This window comes from Pipistrellus hanaki, assembly GCF_964339955.1.
Source record: "Pipistrellus hanaki genome assembly, chromosome: 8".
NCBI lineage: Eukaryota > Metazoa > Chordata > Mammalia > Chiroptera > Vespertilionidae > Pipistrellus > Pipistrellus hanaki.
The window spans coordinates 50,829,316-50,855,711 of NC_140510.1; the positions used below are offsets into that span (position 1 = coordinate 50,829,316).

General features: G+C 37.9%; 1 protein-coding gene across 4 annotated transcripts in view; it reads right to left on the minus strand.

The window, feature by feature from the left end:
• Positions 1–26,396, minus strand: part of CCDC141 (coiled-coil domain containing 141) — a 165,203-nt gene that overhangs the window by 115,990 nt on the left and 22,817 nt on the right. For all 4 annotated transcript variants that reach the window (XM_084892560.1, XM_084892563.1, XM_084892562.1 and 1 more), the window contains 3 exons: positions 14,418–14,609; positions 10,000–10,108; positions 4,735–4,988 (listed from right to left, as the gene is read on the minus strand). In XM_084892560.1, the coding sequence (XP_084748686.1) occupies positions 4,735–4,988; positions 10,000–10,108; positions 14,418–14,609 (555 nt within the window). The remainder of the gene's footprint in view (positions 1–4,734; positions 4,989–9,999; positions 10,109–14,417; positions 14,610–26,396) is intronic.

Here is a 26,396-nt window from a genome sequence, read left to right on the forward strand (position 1 = left end):
GAGAAAGAGAGAGAGAGAGACTGACTAACAGGGCTTAAGTGCAAAAATAAAATTTTGTGAAAATTTTAACCTATGAGTGTTCAAAAGTCATGTATATTATTGGGCTCAAATATTGAATACCAGTATCATCAGGATAATTCACTATTTGATATGCCAGCCAATGTTAGAAAGCTACATTCAAAGAAAGATTTTGTTTTAAACTCTTACTATGCGCTAGTCACTACACTAGGCACTTTTATATTATTTCATATCAATTGAAGCTGATCAATCATCCAAGCTCTAACTCCTAGTTAGAAGGTAGTATCATATAAAGTGTGTGTGTACGCAAAGTTTTATAGCAGCCCACCAGGTACCAGACTAGTACCCTGAGCCTGATATCATTTCAATTGCCTGTTAAAAATGAATATGGCCCTGGCTGGTTTGGTTCAGTGGTAGAGCATCGGCCTGGAAACTGAAGGGTCCTGGGTTCAATTTCAGTCAAGGGCACATGCGCGGGTTGTGGGCTCAATCCCCAGTGGGGGGTGTGCAGGAGGCAGCCAATCAATGATTCTCTCATCACTGATGTTTCTATCTCTCTCTTTCTCTTTCCCTCTCCCTCTCTAAAATCAATAAAAATATATTTTTAAAAAGGAATATGATTACATATGGTTATGTAATTATAATATATATGGCATAAAACTTGCAAATGTTGATTCTATTTCCCTCTTTCCTCTACAAAGATGTGTATCTTTTAAGTATATGTGATCTGAGGGTAAAAACAGATGATCTTCCCTCATGTCTTACTATTCCTCAATGTCCTTGATGCTGTCTTGTACAAAGAGACTATGAATAATTTAGTTTTAATTTATCTGTTTGTCTCACTTATGCCTGATTGGAGCAATTGAAAAAAATTACATTCATAAATCTTCTTGCCAAAATAATTAATTATGCACAAAATACTCCAAGCTGCTTCTGATTTTCATTAATGAAACAGCAGATTATATGCAAAATAAGATGCTGCTGGAATTGGAAAAAATGGTCAGCTGCACATTTTTCAAAGTAAAACAAGTGCACATTTTTTACATCTGAAAAACAATGATACAAAAAGAACATTCTAGGATGATATTTATCAGACTACCATATTTCAATTAAGATAGAAAAAATCTGTGATTTTCATTTGTTTGTTTTTTTCCTTTGATTGATGTAAATCTTAAATTGTCATTGTTCTGGTCATTCAATTTTCTCTCAGAAAGTTAAATTAGCTAGACTATTATAGTTCAAAATCATTAGACCATAATAATTTAGACACAGAGTAGCGCTAAATGTGTCTTTTAAATGGCCCTTATGAGAGGCAATATATCAGACATTCAGACAACCACGTTATTACTCATCAGTCATCTTTGCTCTAATTCTCTTCTTACTCTTCCTTTTTCTTAAGTGGTTCAAATGATTGACAAAATGAGTACTTCATTCATGTAAAGTTTGACAGCTCCTGAGTTCCCTTAAAATAAGTAAAGAACCAACAAAAAATATTTGCCCTCCAATGAAGTATGTGCCTTCGCATCAACTGAGGTTTCACAATGTTCTATCAGGTAGATCATCCAGGAACATGATTATCATAGAACCCAATTTGATGAACCTGCTGCTATTCTTCATCATTGCATCATCAATTAAACTTCAGAATAGATCATTCAGAGAAACTAAAAATTAGGTAAGATAATTATGCTTGTATCTACCTGGATTTTAAATTATTTCTTTATTCAGCCGAAACCGGTTTGGCTCAGTGGATAGAGCATCAGCCTGCGGACTGAAAGGTCCCGGGTTCGATTCCGGTCAAGGGCATGTACCTTAGTTGTGGGCACATCCCCAGTAGGGGGTGTGCAAGAGGCAGCTGCTTGATGATTCTCTCTCATCGATGTTTCTAACTCTCTATCCCTCTCTCTTCCTCTCTGTAAAAAATCAATAAAAATATATTTTTTAAAAAAATATTTCTTTATTCACATAATTATAACACTGTAAGCACTAATTAAGAAACTAAAGAGACTCTACTTCCTCACCAATAAGATATTTTCTTAAATTATACTAATTAAAGCAGTGAAATATTATACCCATTAAAATTACCTATTGTACTTTTGACACAAGAATATGTCTATGATTTTTTCAATTTAATAAAAATAGGTAATAATACAGTATACTTAGGTTAATTCCATTAGTGTTTGCTTGCTTATTTATCCATTTCTTTAATGAATGTGTATATGTATGTTCCTATGACAGTGCTCATCTTATATAATAAAACCCTAATATGCAAATCAACCTAACAGTGGAATGACCGGTCACTATGACGCACACTGACCACTGGGGGCAGATGCTCAGTGCAGGAGCTGCCCCCTGGTGGTCAGTGCATTCCCATAGCGGGAGCACCACTCAGCCAGAAGCCAGGCTCACAGATGGGGAAAGCAGCAGTGGTGCAGGGGCCTCTCCCACCCCCGCAGCAGCACTAAGGACCTCTCTGGGGTCCCGGACTGTGAGAGGGCACTGACATTCATGCACTGGGGGGAAAAGAGGGTTCCCCCAGTGCATGAATGTCAGTGCTGTATAAAGGTCTAAAAGGTGACAGTATGTCAAATGCTCATAGCAATTACCTATATGGAAGTGATCTCACCTACATTTTAAACAAATGGGCATTAAGTCACAAGCAGAAAAAAATACATATTTCCGTTTTGAATTATTCATTGAGTACCCATTGAACAAGTATGGCTAAGATTATAAAAGTGACTTCTATTTGATCCATCAAACTCAAAATAAATAATAAATTACCCTTCAATGCAAAACCAGTCTTTTTCTCTTTTTAATATATTTTATTGACTTTATACAGAGAGGAAGGGAGAGAGATAGAGAGTTAGAAACATCGATGAGAGAGAGTCATCGATCAGCTGCCTCTTGCACACCCCCTACTGGGGATATGCCCGCAACCAAGGTACATGCCCTTGACCGGAATCGAACCCGGGACCCTTCAGTCCCCAAGCCATTGAGCCAAACCGGTCCCGGCCAAAACCAGTCTTGACCAGCTTGGTGGTAGATGGAGGTACAAGGGAGGGGGGAGAGTAATATGTGTTGGGCTTTCACTATCCTTTTTAGACATGGTGACCTAAATGACTAATTATAATATAGCAGTTATTATGAGCCAAGTAACATTCTAACTACTTGAGGGAGAATAACTCACTTGATAATCTTAACAACACTTTGAGGAAAATACTACTATATCTACCTTTTACAGAAAACTGGGCCTCTGGGAACTCAAATAACTGCTCAGTTACTCCTCTGGTAAGTGACAGAACCAGGATTTGAACCCAGCTGATAGTCTGGCCCCAGAATCTGTGCTCTTACCAGTCCACAGAGATAACAGTCACCTTTACTGATGACTCCAACTGCTGTCACTGTGTTAGCAAGAGAGAAATGTAACATGGAGCATTTTAAGATTAAGAATCTAAAATTTATATTTAAAGAAATGATTTATTTATTGACCAATTTTATTAAAATTTAATATTTATTTTTATCATTATTATTGAATTGTTTTTGACTCAAGATTGTTAGGAATGGAGTCCAAATGAAAGCCTATTTCTTTTAACCACAAGTTCATTCTGAAAGCCTTAATATTCCTATAGCAGTCTCTGACGATACGACAATAGGAAGAAGCCTTGGCCCAGGTGAGGAAGGACAAGAAAACTTGTCCTGAGGCTATTGTATTTCTCACTTAGTTTTTACACAAATGAATTAAAAACTTACATCCAGACAAAATCTACACATGGATGCTTATAGAAGTTTTATCCATAATTGCCAAAACTTGGAAGCTACCAAAATGTCCTTCAGTAGGTGACAGGATAAATAAACTATGGCACATCCATACAGTGGGATAGTATTCAGTGCTAAAAAGAAATGAGCAATCAAGCCATGTAAAAAGCATGAAGGAATCTTAAATGCATATTTCTAAGCAAATAACCCAATCTGAAAATACTATACATTAGATTATTTCAATTATATGACATTCTGGAAAGCACAAAACTATGGAGTTAGTAAAATGATCAGTAGTTGCCAAGGATTAGGGGGAGAGAGGATGACTAGGCAGAGCACAGAGGATTCTTAGGGCAGTGAGATTATTTTTCATATTACAATGGTAGATATATGTCATTACACACTTTCTCAAATCCATAGAATGTACAAAGATGAGCAAAAGTAGGATTATAGTTGTTCATATGGAAACTAATATAGTAATTAATAAATAATACTACAAGAATTAACACCATGCTTCACATACTCACAACTATAAACCTACTTTTTCCCACCAAGAGTGGACCCTAATGTGAACTTTGGGCTTTGGGTGATGATTGAGCATCGGACTACGGTCCCAGGTTCGATTCTGGTCAAGGGCATGCACCTTGGTTGCGGGCACATCCCCGGTGGGGGGTGTGCAGGAGGCAGCTGTTCAATGTTTCTCTCCCATCAATGTTTCTAACTCTCTATCCCTCTCCCTACCTCTCTGTAAAACATCAATAAAATAAAATAAGATATTTGTTATTATATTACCAGTAAATAACAGTATTATTCACTGTTTGGAAAAAGTAACATAGTAGTTTGAACCAAAGATCAAATAATTTAACCATGACAACTGAGAAACTGTCCTAGGAATAACTAGTTCCCATAACAACCAGACTTCATTAGCTGAGGGAAGACATCATCAGTGCCCCTTTGGGTTACCTGATTTTCTTGTTGGTCCCACTGACATATCTGCAGAACCTGACTCAATTCCTGCCGCTGTTGCTTCAGGTACTTGTCTAGTTGCCGCCTCCTGTCTTGTAGAAGTTCCAGAAGACTGTCGATCTTGAGGCAGCTATTCCGAGCTCCCTGAATCAACTCAGGATTTACATTAGGCCCATCACACTTGAATTTTTCGATGAAGTCAGTGAGTTGTTGACTTTTGTTTAAAAGCGCTAGAGATCGTTCTAAGAGTTCTAGAAGAAAGTTAGAAAGAAAACAGAAGAATGATATGGGCAAGCTTTTAGATAGTAATATTTTTGACTCTTCATATAATTTAAAATATATATAGCCTTCATACTAAAATAAGGAATTCAAATGTGTAAACATAAAATGCCTACAATATAACCAATCAAATATCTTGGTCTGACAATTACTTTATCACTAACTGCCAAATGATAGGATGCTGGTGTTTAGTGGTAACATAATTCAGTAGGGGGAGTAGGGATAGAAAGACTGGGATTTGAACACCAGTTCAGGTATTGTAGTTGTCATTAGTTTGATGCTGGTTAAGGTATCTACTCTCCTTGGAGTGTTCTATGTTCTGTGGTGATAGACTAAAGCTGAGGGTTAAAGGCTAATTCCTATAGTGGCCAAAAACTCAATGAATGTGGTGGCCAGAGGCTCAGACGCCAGGACCTATGGCAAGGTGGGATCAGTCTAACAGGATCAGCTGTCACCAGTTCTGGTCAACTGTTGACAGGAAAGAATATGGGTTTATTGTTTATGGAGCCTCATTTTAAAAAGAATTATGTATATATATGAAAGTTCCTGATTTTATATGTTTACAATTTACATTTTTAATTGAAAAATACTGAAAGTTAAACAAAATATGTTTCTCTGCCAAATGGGCCACCAGTGTGTCCTCTGGAGTGAGTAGGTTTGTGGTTTGGTAACATCTTGTAGAAATGGGAGTTTAAGCATAAAACCAAAGGATGACCAAGGGAGAGAGGGTAAAAGAAGTTGAGAACAGCACTTTAGAGTAACCATACTTGAGGATTAACTGGAGGAGCAGTTGGGCAACTGTATACTTTCCACGAGCCAGAAACCAAGGAGACATCCATGACACATCCTCCTCCCTAATCTCACTATTATCAAGACCTATCAATATCATCCTCTGTCTCCTGCATCTACTTTTCTCCAGCCCCACTACAAAAATCACCATCTATTTCCTAAACTTGGACAGTTGCCTCTCAATTAAATCCCCTCTCTAATATATTCATCCATTCTCTATATATTGTATTATCCAGACAGGTATTTTATAAACATACTATGTCACACACACACACACACACACACACACACACACACTTGAAACAATGGTTTCACATTTCCTTAGAATTAAGGACAGACCCCTTACCATGATTTCAGGTCTGGCATGGTCTAGCCTATCTCTTCCTCTCCAGGTTATCTCCATCTCTCTACTCTTAATCCCTATCTTTTGAAAATACCTCACACATGCTATCCTCCCTCCTGTACAAGAACTTTTCACTGGGCCCTTGCCAGGAACACCTTTCCCCTCAACCCTTGTTTTTTCTACCTTCATTCTATTCATATTGAGATCTTACTCAAATGTCATTCTTCAAAGTACAAATAAGGCTGAAACAAATACTCCTCCTAAGTGTTCTCAACTGCACAATATTGCTGTCATTGGCAGCTCTTATCATGGCTATAGTTTTAAATTTATGTGTTGAGTTAGTTGACTGTCTTTGCCATTAGGCTCCAATGCAATATGAGGACAGGGACCATGACTGTATCACCAGCACTTAGTATAGTGACTGACATAGGAAAGATGTTCAACTTATGTAGAATGCTTGAATGAAATCACATATATTAAAATAGGGGGAAGAACTGGGAGAATTGTAGATGATGGAGATCAGCAATCCTCCAGGGATGTAAAAGAGAGACATTTGAAAGAACTGGGGTTCTATGATGGGTGAGTGATAGAAACAGAAGCCATTACTAGGTTGAGACATAGGAAGGTAGTGTTGAAGTGAAGTCAACAAGACAGAAAATCTTTGAGATATTTCTTCTTAGAAGAAAAATAAAGACAGAATATCAGCTTTTTATTTTTAGGGTGAAAACTGAAGAGCATCCAGAGGGTGAGTATATTACCAAACATCTCACTATAAGAGATGGATTAAACCATATCCACTATTCTTCAGCATTCTAGCATTCAGCAGTAAACCACACAGCAATAATCAAGCTATGATAGTTGGGATGGTTGTCTCTTTTCAATGATGACTGGAGAGCTGGAAGAGAGTATCAGATAACTAAAGATACTGTAAAAATCCACCTTGACATGAAAAGGAAAGAATTTGAATTGTTGTTTATACCCTGCAACCTAAATCTGTCTAATAAGGTAAGAAATAGTATTATCTGCTCAGAGTGAGGAAAGTGTGGTTATGTGCAGTGGGAAATTAGGTTGGGAGTCAATAATGCAAGAAAGAAAAAAAAAAACAACCACAGACTTGAACCAGGATAGAGGTTATAATTCAAATAGAATAGAAAAAATTAGAGAGAACATTAAAATTAAAGGAAATAGAAGTGGGTGTGAACAAGACAAGAGGAACAGAAGCCAGTAAAATCCTCTCTCTCTCTTTCTCTCATGGCCCACAGTCCCTTTCAAGGTGCATGAATTAATACACTGGGCCCCTAACCTGCCAGAACAGGTTCTTCTGTGGAAGGAAAAGAAACACTGCAGAAACAAGATGAAGACAGGTTATAGAGGCTGTGCCCATTGAACAGAGGGTTTTAATTTGTTTAACCTGAACATAATAACCAGTATGATTAATGATAATGCAATATATATTACACACACACACACACACACACACACACACACACACAAAGCATGGGCAGATGGCAGGGTTTCCATAGGCTATTTCTTTTCTTTCTTTCCATAACTAGCTCTTACACACTAGACTTTTCAAATGAGAAAGGAAAGCAGGACTGTAGGTGCTTGCAAACTGAGAGTGGAATAAGCCAACCTGCTCTGGTCCCTACAAAATAAATATAATTAGCCAAAATTCCATTTGCAATCTTTTTCTGGTCTCTGTTTCAGCTCCTGTCAAAATAGTATAACCACTACCACAGTATCACTGGGAATACAGCCTCTTGGGCCCAAATTAACTTGTAAAATGTACCCAGGCTAAAACCGGACTGTTACTGCTACCAAGATGATCATTAAAGTGGGTAAATTGTTCCCTCTGTCAGTTCCTTCAATTCTTCCTCTGTCAGTTTCTGACATTTTACTTTTATACTGTTTGTTTTTCTGGCTATTTATTCCTTCAGTTGATCATACAAAGTGCTGCATTTTTTTCTCAGGCTACACTCTTTAGATGTACCATGACCTTCAGGAAATACAAAATCTCTATAGTGCATTTATTTTAAAGATTGTATTTTTTTGCATTTACAAAATCTTATTTTCTGACATAATACCTTGTAATGTGAGGTTATTAGATACTTAATAAATTTCAATTGTTTGTTTTGATTGTCATGCTAAAAAAGTAACGTTAAAGTATATTTGCCATAATTATTAAGTATAAATAGCAAATTCAAGATAGATAAGAGTGGAATGTACACAAGTTAAGTGAATTTTAGCTTTATACTCATCTTTCTAAATGAGTATTTTCTAATAAGTAACAAGGTCACAGTTCTAGCATTGAGATCATGGGTGATGTTTCTTCCTAATACCTTTTTAAATATTCCAAATATTCCTCTGTGACGTGGTGTTTCTTAAACTCATCCAATGAGCATTTTCAAATATATACAAAAGTAGAGAAGCCCCTGTCCTCAGGAATCACATCCAAAAGACTGAGAACTCCAAGGGTTAGCAGGATCTTTCAGAGGCTGGCCCTCTACCACCTCCTTAGAACCATTTACAATTACTTCTTTCTTGCAGAAGATGGCCAAGAGAACAGCTTTCTTTAACCTTTCTTGGAATAAGCTGAAGTATACATATACAGATAAATTAAAAATATATTGTCCTGTCCAGCCAGTGTTGCTCAGTGGTTGAGTATCAACCTATGAACCAGGTAGTCACGATTCCATTCCCAGTCAAGACACATGCCTGGGTTGCAGGCTCAATCCCCTATAGGGAGTGTGCAGGAGGCAGCCAATCAATTATTCTCTTTCAATATTGATGTTTCTAATCTTTCTTTTCCTCTCCTTTCCTTTCTGAAATCAATAAATATATATTTAAGTAAATATATACTAGAGGCCACATGCATGAAAATTCATGCACTGGAAGGCGTGTCCCTCAGCCTGGCTGCCCCCTCTCACAGTCTAGGAGCCCTCAGGGGCAGGAGGCGACCTGGCGATCAGGGGAAGGTGATGTCCCATCACACCTCTGCTGCTGCCACTGCTGGCTGCACAAGCCTCAGCCGGCTCTGGTTACCTGTACCTCAGGCTGGCCCTGGGCATCTGGGCAGATGCCATCTGAGGCTTGCCTGCACCTCAGGCTGGCCCTGGGCAGCTGGGGGGCTGAAGGGACTGGGGGACTTCGGAGGCAGGTGTGCAGGACAAGCCAGCCATGCCACACCTGCTGCCCCAGTAGGGCTGAGAAACTGGGTGCCAACATCTTCTAGCTGTGGGTGCCACCATATTTGAGGTGTGGCAGTCAATTAGCATATTCCCTCCTTATTGGTTGTGTGCGCCACCATCTTTGAGGGTGGAGAGTCAATTAGCATATTCCCTCTTTATTGGCTATGGGCACTGACATCTTTGTGATGGAATGAAGGTCAATTAGCATATTCCCTCTTTATTAGATGGGACTAGAGACCCGGTGTATGAAATTCATGCACTGGAGGGGAGGGAATCCCTCATCCAGACCTGTGCCCTCTTGCAGTCTGGGAGCCCTCAAGGGAGTGGGCCTAAGCTGTCAGTTGGACATCCTTAGTGCTGCCACGAAGGCTGGGGAGGTTCCTGCCACTGCTGCTATACTCACCAAACATGAGCCTGGCTTCTGGCTGATTGGTGCTCCCTCTGTGGGAGTACACTGACCACCAGGGGGCAGCCCCTGTGTTGAGTGTCTGTCCCCTGGTGGTCAGTGCATCTCATAGTGACTGGTTGTTCTGCCATTCAGTCAATTTGCATATTAGTCTATTAATATATAGGATATATATTGTATATACTCTCCTACATGAGCATTCTCACATTAACATCTCTATTTTTAAAGCTCATGGGAGGAACAAACACATTACTTGCCTTTGGTGTGATGTTCATGAAGCTGAAGAAGTGACCTTAAGGACTCGGCAGTCTCGAACTCCTGAGTGTTCTGGAGGAACTCTTCAGCTTGGTCTATTTTAATAGCAAACTGCAATAGAAGCACAGGGGAAAGGCATTTGAAAAGCCAAAATTCAATATGCTACTTTAATGATGTGAATTAATGCCTGGATGACTCTATGTGTGCTTGTGTGTTTGTGTGTTTGTGGAGCATGTGCTGGCTTAGGGTGCTTGTGTGAGCGTATGCATTTACATGTAGTCAACTTACAACATACCAAGGCAAGAACTTTCTTCTCATTCTTTTGCATTCCTTTCATACCTGGAAATATGTCATGTATTCCGAAATAAGTCAACTTGTTTACTATTCAGATGTATGTTAAAATTTTCAACTAAAGTTTTGTGTCCTATGTCATGAATATAGCCACTTTTAATATTATAAGACATGAATTACCACAAAGTTTGCTCGGAGAAACCAACAGAAGTGTGGCTAACCAGTGGTGACATAATTATAAGTAAATTTAACTTCAGATATTATTTAGAGGGAAGGTTGAAAAACAGTTTTTCCCCTCTATAATTAGAACTAGAACTGAAAAAAGCAAGTTTCAAAATAATACATAGTTTAACCTTTTTTCTAAATTTGATCTCAGCCAAAAGGCCAAGAAGCAATGTCTAACCCTGTTTTATACAAAGCCAAAGAATATATATACCGAAGGGTTACATTTATGAGAAGAAATGGGATTGGGTATGGGTTAAGGAACGTAAAGGTTTACATCTATAATTTGTACTTTTGTTCGCATTTGGTATAAATAATTGTATGTATAATTTATATAATAAAATAAGATTTGATGCAGCAATAATGAAAATTTTCTCCTCCGTTTCAAAAAATAAAGAATAGCAATTTGACACCCTAAATAGTGAGGAATATGACTGATCTCTTCTTCTGTGTTTCTCCATGGAAGAAATAGAAAGGGCAGATGCTTGAAGTAATGTTAAAATCCTCAGGAGAGTTAGGGAGATGTGGGGGAGATAAGAGATCAATGGAAGGACTTGTATGCATGTATATGAGCATAACCAATGCACGCAAAACTGGGGGGTGAGGGCAGGTATGGGAGTGGGGGGGGGGAGCAATGGTAAGATATTTACACATATAATACCTTAATAAAAAATGGGGGGGAAAATCCTCAGGAGACTCATCTTAGAAACAAGCTTTAGAAAAGGGCAAAACATCCTTGGTTATGCTATTATAGTATTTCATAGAGGCAGACAAAGAGCTAGTTTGTTTTAACACTAAGATTCAAAGGTAATTATTATACTTTATTAGAGCATTTAATCAACATGTTCATCTGTGGGCCAAGTGTAGGAATAAACTCATTAAGGCAAAGTATCATGTTGAAAGACAAAAGCCTATCACAGTGCTGATGTTCCTTTTCAAAATTTTTCCAAACTGTCATTTTAAATGTAGTGATAATTCAATATTTTTATACAACTATTTGATTAACAAGATTTGTGTTATGCCTTAACTGGTTTGGCTCTGTGGATAGAGTGTCAGCCTGTGAACTGAAGGGTCCCAGGTTCAATTGGGGTCAAGGGCATGTACCTGGCTTGCAGGCACATCCCCAGTGGGAGGTGTGCAGTAGGCAGCTGATCGATGTTTCTCTCTCATCTATGTTTCTAATTCTCTATGCCTCTCCTTTCCTCTCTGTAAAAAATCAATAAAATATATATAATAAAAAAATTTTATGTTATGCCTGGCCAGCATGGCTCAGTGGTTGAGCATTGACCCATGTACCCAGGAAGTCCTGGTTTGATTCCTGATCAGGGCATATGCCTGGGTTGCAAGCAAGATTCCTACTGTGGGGCATGCAGGAGGCAGCCAATCAATCATGCTCTCTCATCATTGATATTTCTATCTTCCTCTCCCTCTCCCTTCCTCTCTGAAATCAATAAAAGTGTATTTTTTTAAAAATCTGTGTTATGATCATTATGATAACCACATAAGACCCAATTATAAATGGCATGGAATGATGAGAGACTAATGAGCATGTCTCCTTTGGAAATACAGGGAAGGCCTCCACCACCCTGTCAGAACCCGATGGACACCTGCCTTTGTCACTGAGGGACAATGTTTCTAAACTGAAGAAAACCTTTCTGATGGTTAAGTCTATGAGCCAGAAACTGTCCTTTGATGATTATCAACCATGCAATAAGAAATCATTTGTAGTCTAAAGAACTCTTTAATGCACATAGTTCAATAAGGGAATCCCACCCGCATATCATTTACATCTCTAATGCATTTTATTTCTAATAACTGATTTTAAAGGCATTCTTTGAGCAGAAACTTCAAAGAAAAATTAAAAAATGAAAACCTTATAGGTAATTTGTTGTTCTTTTTTCCCTGTAGTACATTACAAAAAGTTTTATGGAATCACTATATTTCAGAGCTTGTTATGTTAAATTTTAAAAATAAACAATTTTTCTAAAAAAAAAAAAACTTATCTAAAATACTATTGTTATCTTATGAATATTTTTATTTTCTTCCCTTTTCTCCTTCTGTGGCTTGTACAGAATAGAAATGGTGATGGGGGAAGTTTTTTGAACACTCTATTCTTAATGCCACTCTTTTTTTAAATCACTAATGAAAATTGCCTTGGCATTCACAAGGAGCAGGGAAGATGATGTAGTAGTTTGCCTTAAGCTAAGTATGAAGTTGTCCACAAAATTGGAAGCAAAAATTGTAAGAAACAATTAGCCATTTCACTAGGAATCAGAGTTTCTGGTTGAATTACATTACTAATCAACTTAGTACTTCTTTTTATTTTATGTAGTACATAAGAGTCATTTCTCATCATAGAGAAAATCAGGAAGCATAAGTGCTACTACAAAGTGAGAAATAAATATTTAGCCTAGTATTCTAAAAAAAATAATTTCTGTGCTCAAATGAGCTGAATATAAAGGGCAGTTGATACCGTTACCCCACTTACTTCGATGGAATAAATCAAATGTATCTATAATTTGACCTCTGTGAGTATATTTCATCTGGTTATTTATTTTCAGAAAAGAAAACTGTGCATAGGACTTTTCCCCAAGATGATCTGTAAAATGAACTGTGAGTTGGGCTTCTGAGTGCAAATTGTGGAAAACAAACTTTGAGAGTTAGAAGTTTTTTGTTCCTTCTTTAACTTTTAATGGAGTTCGTGCTGCATGAGATTGTCTACCCCAATTTTTATGTTCTATTACTAATCTTCTCCTCTTCATTATTTTGAATTTAAGCCCTGAATTTCCAGTTTGGAAATGTCATATTTTTCAAAGCTCATGCTTTATCTTAATGAAGCAGAGCTCTCACATCAAAATGAATGTACTGCCACTTGACCGAGAAGTTAAAAGTGAAATTAGCAATAACTGTCTCATACCAAACATAACATGTCTTTTGATGTTATTCTTTGAGCCTCACATTTTGAAATTAGGAATCTCAAAAAAAAACAAAAAAAAAAAACCCTGCAGAATATAAGAAAAAAATCTTAGGAGGAAATGACCTTCTTAGGCCCAGGACTTTTTTTCTTCCCTTACGTTTTAATGAGTTCAAGCTATAGGAACTCAAAGATATGCCTTTAAAAAGTACTTTATGAAATGCTATGCTTACAAGTCAGACCTTCTGTAGACTATTCTGCAATTCCCTTTGCATAAGCAGCAGAACTTTTAATCAACAACTTTTAGTCAATAAGAACACTTTCCACCACCATTTCCTATTAATCCTATAATCAGGGGAAATTGTTTGATTTAGTAATTATGTTAGTGTTTTCTATACAGGGAAATATAATGGCTTATAAGTAAGAGTTCCCATTTTCACTTAATATTTTACTTAATTTTAATGAACTATACTTAGTTTTTAAACATTTGAAGGCCTACATTTAAAAATTAATATTTGTCTTCTGAAAACAAAAAAATTAAATGTTATATACATTAAATATTATATACATTAAATATATACATTAAATATAAATTAAATGTTATTAAATGTTATATACACATACATATATATTTATAATATCTTGGCTATTCTGCCATTTTTTGCAATGTCTATTTGCAGAAATAAACTATTTTCAGGAGTGCTATTCATTTGCTCTGTTGTAGAGAAGGAAGACTTTTAGCCGAAACTGGTTTGGCTCAATGGATAGAGCGTCGGCCTGTGGACTGAAAGGTCCCAGGTTCTATTCCAGTCAAGGGCATGTACCTTGGTTGTGGACACATCCCCAGTAGGGGGTGTGCAAGAGGCAGCTGATCGATGATTCTCATCCATGTTTCTAACTTTCTGTCCCTCTCTCTTCCTCTCTGTAAAAAAAAAAAAAAAATCAATAAAGTTAAAAAAGAGAGAAGGAAGACTTTTAAAAAAGAATACAAACCTCCAAGGCACTTTCAAAGAACTCAGAGGTCAACCTGAGGAGCGCCCTTCTTCTTTCAAGCATGGAGACCAGGGCTGCCCACGCTTCGCCCAGGCTGCTGGCCATGGCGTCATACACCTGACTCTGGTCCTTGTTCTCTTCAGCTGTCTTGTCCGCTTCCTGCAGGAGTTCCCACACCTGATCTTCCAGAGCCTGAGTCCAAGGAAAAAAACAAGGTATAAGGCAGAGGGCCAGTCAATGTAAAAATACAGCATCACATTTTAAACACTTGGATATTTGAAACTGTATGTGGTCTAGGAAGGTCTAAAAGAAAATTTATAAACAATTCTATGCAGGCAGGCAGATCAAGCAGGCAGGATGGAGCAGTGGAGATTATGGTAAACCAGGGAGCATGCAAGGCTGAAGGCATTCATTTCTATTGTTCTAACATTAGCAATTTATCAAAGGTGCACCACATCTACATTCCCAGGGGCACAGAATATTGTGTTAATCTCATATTTAAAAAAAAAAAAAAAGCTCCCCAGCCTGTGTTGCTCAGTGGTTGAGCGTCAACTCATAAACCAGAAGGTCACATGACAGTTTTAAACATGTTGGTGCTTAACAACAGAGCATTAAAATGTGTAAGTAAAAACTGACATAACTGTAAGGAGAAATAGACAAATTTATCATTATAATTAGAGACTTCAACATCTCCATCAATAATAGAAATATCCAGTAAGCAGAAAATTATTAAGGATATAGATATAAATAACATTCCCAGTCAATTGAGTATAACTGACATCTAGAGACTACTATGTCCAACAACAGAGAAACATACATTCTTCTCCAGCTCACGTGAAACATTTACTAAGATAGACTACCTGCTGGTTTTTACCTAGGCTTTTTCAAATGAATTTCATTTTTTTATTTATATCTTCCTATATGTTTTGCATTTTTATGAAAAGATATTATTTTTATCATTGGAGGCAATATTCAGAAAAACAAAAAGAAAAACATGCCATTGCTATACTGAAATAGTGGACCAGAGTTATTTCCAATTGAAATTCTAGAACAGTTTTTATTTTCCTTCCTTATACTTTCAAATTATATCCTAAAACATAAAAACTTCAACTGTATTATTATTCCCAGCTATTTGCTGTTTCTTTCTGTAAAAGGATTATACTCTTATGCCTTCTAACATCAGACTTGTCCATGTGACTTGCTTACACTAATGAAATGTAAAGAGTTTTGTGTGCTACTTCTGAGCAGAAGTTTTAAGAACCAGTGAGGATCCTATTATGAAGATATAAAAAACTGAATTTAATTAGCATGAAGCAAACATGTAATGTAAGAAATAAAATTGGTAACTATGAGCCACTGCTGTTGGGGAATTATTTGTTACCCTACGATTGCCAGGTAGATTGATAAATGTAAAATCATTTGTTAGACATTTATGTACGTGCTTTAATACAGAAGGAAAATAATTCATAATGCAACAAAGCAAAGTATATAGACCTGAGCCTGACAATTTCATAGCTAACTCAAAAAAGTCTCAGGCAGATTGTATTGGACATGCAAATGAGTTCTTCAGAGACATCCACTGAATATGTGTCATCTCTGTTCCCTTTGGTTTTTAGGCTAAAACAAACTAATGATTGTCTAAATTACCAAGAGAGATAGACCAAATGCACATACTTTCTGGGTTTTTTTTTTTAATATTATATTTTTATTGATTTCAGAGGGGGGGTGGGGAGAGAAACAAAAATGATGAGAGAGAATCATTGATTGGCTGCCTCCTGTACACCCCACTAGGGATTAAGCCCTCAACCTGGGCATGTGCCCTGACCAGGAATTGAACCGTGGCCTCCTTGTTCAACCACTGAGCTACACCAGCCACATGCATTTTCTTTCTAATACAGCTATTTGAGAGCATGATATTGAGGCATTTCCTTCCTCTGTGACAAGCTTTAGATTACCTTAAGGGCGGATTAATTTTGTATTGTGCATGTGTTTTATCTCATACTTTTTGTCGATGGAATAACTTAGCCTCAGTTTCCACATATAATAGCCCAAGAATATGTAAGGAGAAGAAAAAGACTATATTAGGAGTCTAATTTTAAGATATGTCATTTGTATGACAAAGACTGTAGTAAAAAATAAAATTAGGAGAACTGGATAATTCCATGCTGGAGATGCAGAGGAAAATAAGAAATAATAGGCAATGAATTCATTCTAGAGCAAAAAGCAAGTAGACATTTAACCTTTTAGTGATTTTTTTTCAGATTTGACATGAAGGTGATAAAATAAATATGAAGTTGGCTATTTCCATGGCTAATAAGGTTGTTTCTGGAAATGTTTTTTACATGGAATTCTTTCAGCCCTCTTAAACACATATGACTTAGTTCTTCTTAATACTGTTCTTTTCCCACATAAGTGACACTTTATAAATTAGTGATGCAGAGGTTTTGGGGGCAAGCAGCTTGGAGGACTATAATACTGGCTTCCAATATTTCCCATGACCTCCAATATGAACTGCAAAATGTTCTATTCTCTGGAATTCCAAGGCCAGAACATGATTGCAGAACCCTCTGCGTTTAATTTGGTACAAGTTGCACTTTCTTGGAGATTTTCTTCAAGAAAGCCAGCAGACATTTTGGTTTAGGATTGGCAGAAAACAGCTCTAGCTTCTCTTGGAATTTACATTACGCTTGGGTGCTGGGACCAGAGTCCAAGTGCAGTTCAATGTTCCCAAGGGCCTATCAAACACCATCTGACATACTGGAGGAGAGAGGGATTCAAACAGAGTGAACTACGCACAGTTCATAGAGCAGGAATATTTTTCAGCCAATCTAAAATGTCAGCATAATGACCATTGAAGTGTATTTCTGTGAGATTCCTGAAATGGAGCATGATCTGAACCCAAAGCCAAAATACATCTGGGTGTTTGATATATAACACGTGGGTCTCTGTGATATGTCTTCAGCTTTGGTAAAGGTGTTTGGAAGGCTTTTAGTTCTTTAAGTGTTCAATTTCCTATGGTGGGCCATGTATCATGTCACCCTATTGGTCAGGCCTTCCCTTCTGAATCTAATGTCATACATATGCTGCCTGCACTGAAGAAATACTGTTCTATTTTATTGCCCATTGCTGAGCCTCCAATGAGATTAGCTCTTTCTCCCCATCACCACCACAAGTAACAGGATATCATCCTTTAGACAGCCTGACACACATATGCAAGTCACGTACTAATAGGGAGGGCTAGAGAGCATAAGACCCCATGCACACTCAAAATAATGATTTCAAGTCTGTAAACAAAACACAAAAACATTAAGTTCTGTCTTGCTCAGATTTATGACTCCAACACATATCACTGGTTTTCAACAATAAAAGCCCCCAAACAAGTGTTTGAAAACATGTTGAGGCAGTTTTAGTTGTGACGATGTGTTTGTGTGGTTTGTGGGGGAGGGGGTTGATGAAGGATTGTCCCACCAATCAGCAACCCTACTGAGAAACACGGACTGCACTGCACATAGTAGGGGCTCAATAAATGTTTGTGGGCAAACATATGGAAGAGGTCTAAGAAGTTTCTTTCCCTTTCTGTTGAAAATCATTTAGTTTTATTTCGCAGGCTGTCAGAGGAGTTGAAAGGCCAATTGTTTCCATCTGACATCCTCTTCAGGAAGCCTCTCTACCAAATCACAGCACAGCACCATCCTGGAGAAGCAGCACTCCATTTCTTTTGGGACAAACCTTCCCATAGTTATTAGAAAAAGTTTTCTTGGACTGGACCAAAATTTACCTCCTCATTCGCCAGATTGCAACACATGCCAGCTTTCTAATTGTGAAACACTCCTGATGACACCTTACACGTCTTCTATCTCTCATCTTATTTAACAGTCCTGAAGAGTTCCTTCGAAAGTGCATGAGATTTACATACTATAAAAATTAAAAGCAGTGAGTTGGAGGATATGATTTTGAACAGTTGAAGTGAGCCTGGCGCTTCACTCCCTCTCTTCCAATTGACTGTCCCAGATGCAGTCAGCTATAGATGGAGTTACTGTCGTAGGGGTGTCGAACTCAATCAGAGAAGGGGCCAAAATCTAAAATCCAGCCTAAATCGCGGGCCGAATGGTTTACTGAACAGTCATAAACTGACAATGTCATAAACTGACAGCGGAGTGCAGTGATGACAGCGCGGTGCGGGCCACATTGCAAGGCCTGGCGGGCTGGATTTGGCCCGCGGGCCTTGTGTTTGACACATGTGGGGGAGGGAAGAAGCTCTTCCAGCATAAAAACTATAAGAAAATTATTAGGCCAAAAGATGAATTAGTATCTTAAAACACATCTAAAAGAGGAGAAATCTCCTTTTGGCATTCTTATTTATCATTGCAGTCATCATATTTCAATACAAGTAGTATTTGTATAGCGCTTTACAATTAAAAATTTTATTATCACTAGATATTTATAACATCCTCAATCAACAGGCATCTTTAGAAAGTATTTCACTAAATGAAAAGTGTGCTTTCTGCCTCCAGTGAAGCTAAAACCAAACTGTAATTTGTTCAAATGCAATAATAATCTCAATGGCCCTGTTGGTTCAGAGAAGGTAACACCTAATGGAATCTGAGGTTATTCAAGAAGGTAGTCATTCATCCATGCTCTCCTTCATTCTGCAAGAATTTATCAATCATCTCTTAAATGGTACCAATTGTGTTAATAGATGTAAAAAATTGAGAAGGGATACAGCTAGTTATGATTGTGTTGTTTTCCTTTCTTTCACAATACTCATCCACTTCTCATACCTGCATGGCTTCCATCCCCTCCATCTTACTAAAATACACATTCTTGTATTCGTCACAATGAGCTCATATTTGTCAAGGCCAACAATCCTCATTTAATCACTTCTTTGTGATCAATACTGTTATGTGCTCCTTAAATGTTTTCCCTTTCATTTTCTTTTAGCACACTGCTTTTCCTTCTGTGCTTTGGCTCTCTTTTACAGCTGGGCTTTCTCTGCCTATTTTTAAATGCCTAGGTGTTCCAGGAGACAATTGTCTTTGCTCCTTTCTTCCCACTTAACAGGTGAGTATCAGGGGAGAGGCTGAGGAAACTATATCAAAACCAACTGGGTGACTTTTCAAATTATACTTAGCTTCTTCCACAAGTTCTGATGTGGTCCTGGGTACAAAGAGCCAGTGACCCCAACGTTTGAATGGACTATCACAATGAGCCACACTGCTGATTAGGTTGGCTCCATCTAATACATAGGAAGGTGGGTGGAGAAGAAAGAGTAAGCATCATAGTTCCACACCTCTTTCTTTCTAAGTGAATGCATCAATTTTTCAATGGCTTCCCATGACTTTAAGATAAAATTCAAAGTGCAAGCATAGTAAGATACTCAGTGCTTGATTCCCTTTCTAATCTTACTTTTCTCTGCTCATTCCCACACACTGCTCTCTAGCCTTCTGAAATTCTTGTGGTTCCCTGACACTCACACGGCCCAACTTTTATGCTACAACCCAGAATGCCCCTCTTTTTTGCCTTACACTCTTCCCACTCCCTCCTGTGCCTCACCTAGGTCTAAATAATTCCTTATCATCTTTTAAGACAGTTAGGGGTTAACTCTTTTAACAAGCCTTCTCTTACTCTCATCTTCTTTGGGTTTTGGGTATTTGTCCCTCTAAAATGCCTTTCACTATCATAGCAATTGCTATAGTGAGTTAATTTCTTAATTTTATGATTATGAAAATATCAGTTCATAATTCCATATTAAAAATGGAGGAAATTTTTTAAAATAAATATTACCTATAATTCCAATGGCCTTGGAATTATGGTGGTTATATCTCAGGGGCCAGAGATAACCACCATTATTATTCACATGGTTTTACGTAAACACACACACAGTGTTAACCTTGTTATGGAGCCACATCATTCCATTGTAAACTGGAGAAACTCATCCTACAAATGAGCTCCCACTCCCTATTTATGACTTTCTGTGTGAGGAGAGTGGTCACCCCGCTCCCTTTCTGTCCCTGAAGAGTTAACCACACTGGGTTCCCACTTCTCCAGTCTTCTCTAAACCCTTTAGACCTTCAGTCCCCACAACCTGCTTTGAAATATAACACAGCCCTCCCTTCACCACGGTGCCATCTTTAAATGCTAAGAAAGTGGCATTTGGGTTACACAACATATCACAAAGAAAAATTAGACACTGTCTGAGGTGCAAAAAAAAACCATTCAATATATTTTCAAAGCCTAAGAAAAATAAATAAATTTCTTAGCCCTTGGGGGGGAAAGGACATTTTCAGACTTTAAAAAAAAAATTGTTCTCAGATTGAAGAAACCTCAGGGCAGTCATCAAATGAAACACTGAGATTAATTGACAGAAACAGTAATAATGTGTTGTTGTTGTTTTTAAGCTTGTTGTTAAGCTGAGCAAAATGGAATGCCCAGTTTATAGGGTAAGCAGACTTTATGTTGACAATGAGATATGGAGCTTCTCAGATGAGCCATCCATAAAAAATGGCTTGCCTCAGGACTCGGTCAAGGCCAGCTTAATTTAAGTTTTCCTCTCCCACTTGGTTAGTTATTAAACTCAGAAAAGTATTTTGGAATTGGATCTGAGAAAACGACACTGTGGCAAACATCATAAAGTTGGTTATTTAAAGAGATGTTAAAAGGCACTCCTTTCCCTTTGGGCCCCAAAAGAATAGGAAACAAAAGATATTTTGTGATACTTGAAAAATGCACTCTGTCTTTTTAAGTGTAGCTTTGAAATCGCTGGTTTTAAGTATAGCATATTTTATGGACATTACACCACCTTGACTGCCAGGCAGAGCACAAAGAGTTATGAATTTTCTCTTCAGTGGAGCATTAAATGGTCCCCTGAATAGCAATTTTCCAAAAGAGCAGATATATGTGATATAGGCTGCATATGTTTCCCAACACTGCAGAGTCTACCTGCAGCACAGACTGTGAGATACAGGTAGAGTCTCCAATTCATAGGAATAATCTGAGGTTTACTACTAAACCAAAGACAATTTAGGATACTTGAAAGCAATGAATAAAAATTTTGGAAGCTTTTGAAAATAGTAGTTAGGTTATATTATTTGTGTTAGTTCTCTTCCACATAACACCACAGAACTGTTTTGGTTTTTGCTGCTCTTTTTAACTAGAATACTTTGCACTTTCTTTTTCTTTTCTTTTTTCTTTTTTTCTTTTCTTGCCTATCCCAAACCTGCTATCCTCACGTCCAAGTCCAGAGCCGCCATCTCTATGACACCCTTCTATTCACTGCAGCCAAAAAGCAGTTTCTCCTTCCTCCGTATTCCTTTCTCGCTTTATTTCCACCTTTCTAATGTGGATGTTACATTTCACTGCATAATACAATTGCAAATGAGCAAGTTTTAAATTAAGTGGGTGACTAGAGCAAGGACTAGCTTATCCAGTTTTCTATTAAAACTGGATAAGCTAGACCTTCAGGACAGTATTATATCTATTTTTTTAAGTTATTTGAGATGAATTAACTAAAAAAAGTAATAGCAAAAGAAGTAAAATCAAGTGCTTTAAAGTCCATATTTGGAGAAGATGTGTCATTAGATTTTTTCCCCCTGATAATAATTCCTTAAGAGCAAATATCCAGTTTTCCATAAATCATAAGGTCCCAAAAGCCAGACCATACCCTTCTCCCTTTGGCCTCCCATGGGCCAGCTGAGGCTTGTGCTGCCAGCACTGGCAACAGCAGAGATGTGATGGGGTTGTCGCCTTCCCCTGATCAGCAGGTCGCCTCCCACCCCTGAGGGCTCCTGGACTGTGAGAGGGAGCAGGCAGGGCTGAGGAACGCCCTCCTCCAGTGCATGAATTTTCATGCACCGGGCCTCTAGTGTATTCAATAAAAATCTGGTGAATGAGACAAAACAGAAGATCCACTGCTTTTCCATGTACAGGCAATAATTTATAATAGTACATGAATTATACTCAGTCTCAGATTCTGATTATGAGAATTCTAAAAATCATACCAAAACACCTTTTTCTTTATCTTAATCTTGAGTTTTATTTATCCAAGTAATTGTAAGCACAAAATTACTTTGTTGCTTTTGTAACTTCTAAGTAAACAAACAAAAATATGCCTCGTTAGCTTTGAAGTATTCAACTTGACTATGTAAAACACACAAAAAAATGATTTTAAAAATATAAAGTGCTATTGTATTTTTTAAATAATAATATTGACTTAAAAAATTGAAAACTGTAGTTCAAATTCATCAATATAGCTCTTAGTATATTCACAGTAATAGGAAGATCATGTAAAAAAAATAAGACAAGAGAAAATAATTTTGTGATCATTAGTAATAAAGACTTTCTTATTATCACTATCACTTAGAATTCAGATAGTAATTCCATGGAATTCATTTGCGTGTTTTAGTAAGGATGCATTTTGTTCTTCTATTCAATCACATAAGGAACTTCAGAGCCAAAATCCAAAAGTACAGTTTTACCAAATTTTGTCCTTAGCACTGTATATGAGCTATGTGACATCCCCCAAGAGGTGCCACAGTACTCCTGTGGCCAGAGCACTGCCATCACCATAGGACCTAAGGGTCTTTCTCCAGAATTATTGACTGGATTCAAGTTCATCCTCCCATCAGGGGCCAGAGCATCCCCACTGCTGGCTGTGCTATGGCAGCACTTTTTGTGGAATCAGGTATATCCTGCTTGATAGGATGAGGCTTGAGTGCTCAGCTTATGCCAGGAGGTCACAGAAGACAGCATAGAGGAAAGATCATGACAAACTAAATTTTAATCAGATTGGGAGTCCCAGATCAGCCAGTTACCAGCTATAAGCAAGACATCCAACCTCTCTGAGGACCTATTATTGGTTGTCAGAGGTGGGGGTGGAGGGAGTGGGTCAGATGGTACGAATTTTCAGTTATAAGTAAGTCAGGAAACTTAAAAACAAACCAAAAAAAACTCTTTAAGACTCAATTTTCTTACCTATAAAGAGGAATCCAGACCTGACCAAATGGCTCAATTAGTTGGAGTGTCATCCCATATACCAAAAAGGTTGAGCGTTTGATTCCTGGTCAGGGCACATACCTATGTTGTATGTTCAATCCCCAGTTGGGGAACATGCAGGAGGTGGCCAATCAATGTTTCTCACATCAATGTTTCTCTCTCTCCTTTCCTCTCTCTGAAATCAATAAAAATATCCTCAGGTGAAGATTAAAAAAAAAAAAAGTCCATAGCATACTGGTCCTTATTATCTAAGCAAAAAATGAGACAGTGTATATGAAAGCAGTCTCTAAAGTAAATATGTAGGTAGGCTGTAGGCTACATAATTATTCTAACCTAGTTGTTGCATTTGGTGTTTTATGGAAATATTTCAGCAGTACAGCCCACTTATATGCAATGCTGCCATGTTTCCTGATGGCAGCTAGAGTTAGCAATAAATGTTGATGGAACAAATTAGCTAACACATAGTGTGATTTCAGGAATGTGAGAAAACCCTAATATTTGTGATAAATCCTTCTCCAAATGTTGGCTAATACTAACTCCATTATCAGAGAATATTTATTTTAATGTAAAGCTTTATTTTTACAAAAATGTTCATATTATTACCTACCCCCATTCTACACTTTTTAAAAGCATGTAGCTTAGGTGTCAATCAAGGATGAGAAAGCTTTTAGGGCCAAAAGAATCCCAAGCAAGTCCCATGAAGTAAAATGTAGCGAGATGGAAAGATGCCTGTTTCACTATTTGTATTTGAATGAAGAACAATTTATTGATAGTTTGAAAGAATGATTCTCCAATGGTGGAATTATGGTCTTAGAAACTGCCTGAATGGGAAAGTCATGGACACATGAGGGCAAGAGCACACTCCAAGTGTCACCCAAATCACAGCAGCAGTGGACCCTGCCACTTACTAACTGTATAAACTCTGAGTCTCATTTTTCACATCTAGAAAATGGGCATATTAAGAGTCTGTCTTTATAAGGATGAAGTGAGAAGATGTAAAATGCTGAGCACACTGCCTGACCCCTATTCCGTCTTCTGTAAATGTTAGCAACTGTTAGCACTGTCATCATCAGTAATGATAACCAAAATATCCTATATAATAAAAAGGTAAATATGCAAATTGACCCTAATGGTGGAACAATCAGTCACTATGATGTGTACTGACCACCAGGGGCAGACATTCAACATAGGAGCTGCCCCCTGGTGGTCAGTGTACTCCCACAGGGGGAGCTCCACTCAGCCACAAGCAGAGCTAATAGCTACTAGCACAGTGGTGATGGTGGTGAAAGCCTCTCCCACATCCTCGGCAGTGGTAAGGATGTCCAACTGTGGCTTAGCAGGCCTAAGTCATCATCAGTCAGACATCATCAGAAGGCTCCCAGGCTGCAAGAGGGATGTCTGACTACCAACTTAGGCCTGATGACCTGGGGAACAGGCCTAAGCTCACAGGTAGACATCCCCTGAGGGGTCCCAGACTATAAGAGGGTGCGGGCCAGCTTGAAGGACCCCCGCCAAGTGTACAAATTTTTATGCACCATGCCTCTAGTAAGATAATGAATACTTAAGAAATTACATACTTCCTTTTTCAGGCATTTTATGTCTTTATTTCACTATCAACATAGGTTATACTCTCTTGTGTAAACCATACCTATTTCATTTAATCTTTAGTTCAGGTATACATTAAGGAAGCAAAATGGCTCTCTGGCTTAAAATCTTTTTCTGATGCAAGAGAAACAAACACCCATGACCTAGTTCTGGCTATGAAAACTGAACTGCACATGCCTGTTTGATGGTATTATCACCCTGCCCTTTGTGCATGGGCTGCCCCTAATCCTGACTTGCACACAAATAACAGAACAAGATTTCTGGTTGGCTTCCAGTTTGAAATACAAGCTTCAGCTAATGGGCTGCTGGAGACTGAGGCTCACAGCTGTCCTGAGAGTGGAAATAGCCTCGCACTGAGAGCTAGACCACAGCCCTCACCTGATGAAGACTTTTTGTGTCAACTCTAACATTCAGGGGTTCCAGTGCTAAAACCAAGTTAGTAAACTATCAGATGGTCTGTTGTCGCTAGGGAATGTCATTAACATAAGCAATGATAGAAGATGACAAAATTAAGAAAACCAACTTGAAAAACTCTGACATTGCATTGATTCAATTTTGATTAAAACAAAAAATAAGCATTTTGGGGGGGTTAATTTTCTAATCGGAGCCATTTACTAGTGGGCCATAAAATCCTTTCACTGTGGAAATGGTGCAATTACCTTTACCTCTCATACAACTTAGTCCTTTATTATTAAAGGTAAATAAAATCAGATATTTTTCTTTCCTCAATTTACTGCAAAACAACAATTGTTTCAAACAAATCTTTTATATGGATCTAATAAATGATAGTATTTTAAAACAGATTTTAAATGCACCCAAAAAGCTCTCAAAACTTATTTTTTATAAATGTATCTTCTTAAATTTTCCTTCTTGGGTGTTTGCATTTAAATGACCCTTCCATGTCTGCTCTTTGAAATGAAGTAAATAATGCCATTAGAAATAGTCTACAGGTACATGGAATTGTATTATTCTTGGTGCTTTCTATTGTTTAAGAGAGTTGACTGTACCCTGGAATTTATTTACTAGCGGACTTCACTACCTCTCAGAGAGGTTCCTCAATGTCTGTGGCCTTTGATGTGACTGAGAAAACAGAGTCCTGGAGCCCTATCAAGAATGCCATTGTGTTTTACCGGAGAATTTGAACACTACTCTGCTTCCGGGTATGGGGGTATTGTGGGGGAGAACAACAAAGAAAATGACACATTCCCTAAGACTTGACAAAAGCAAGCACCTGGGGAATTTTGTACCAATCAGAAGGATAAATAAATATGAGTATTAAACTAACATTTGCTCACAGGATGAAGCCAGTGACTTCTGACTTGAAGAGTTTGCACTCTTCCTGACCGCAGAGACTTCCCACACTGCTCACTCCCACAGCCTCTA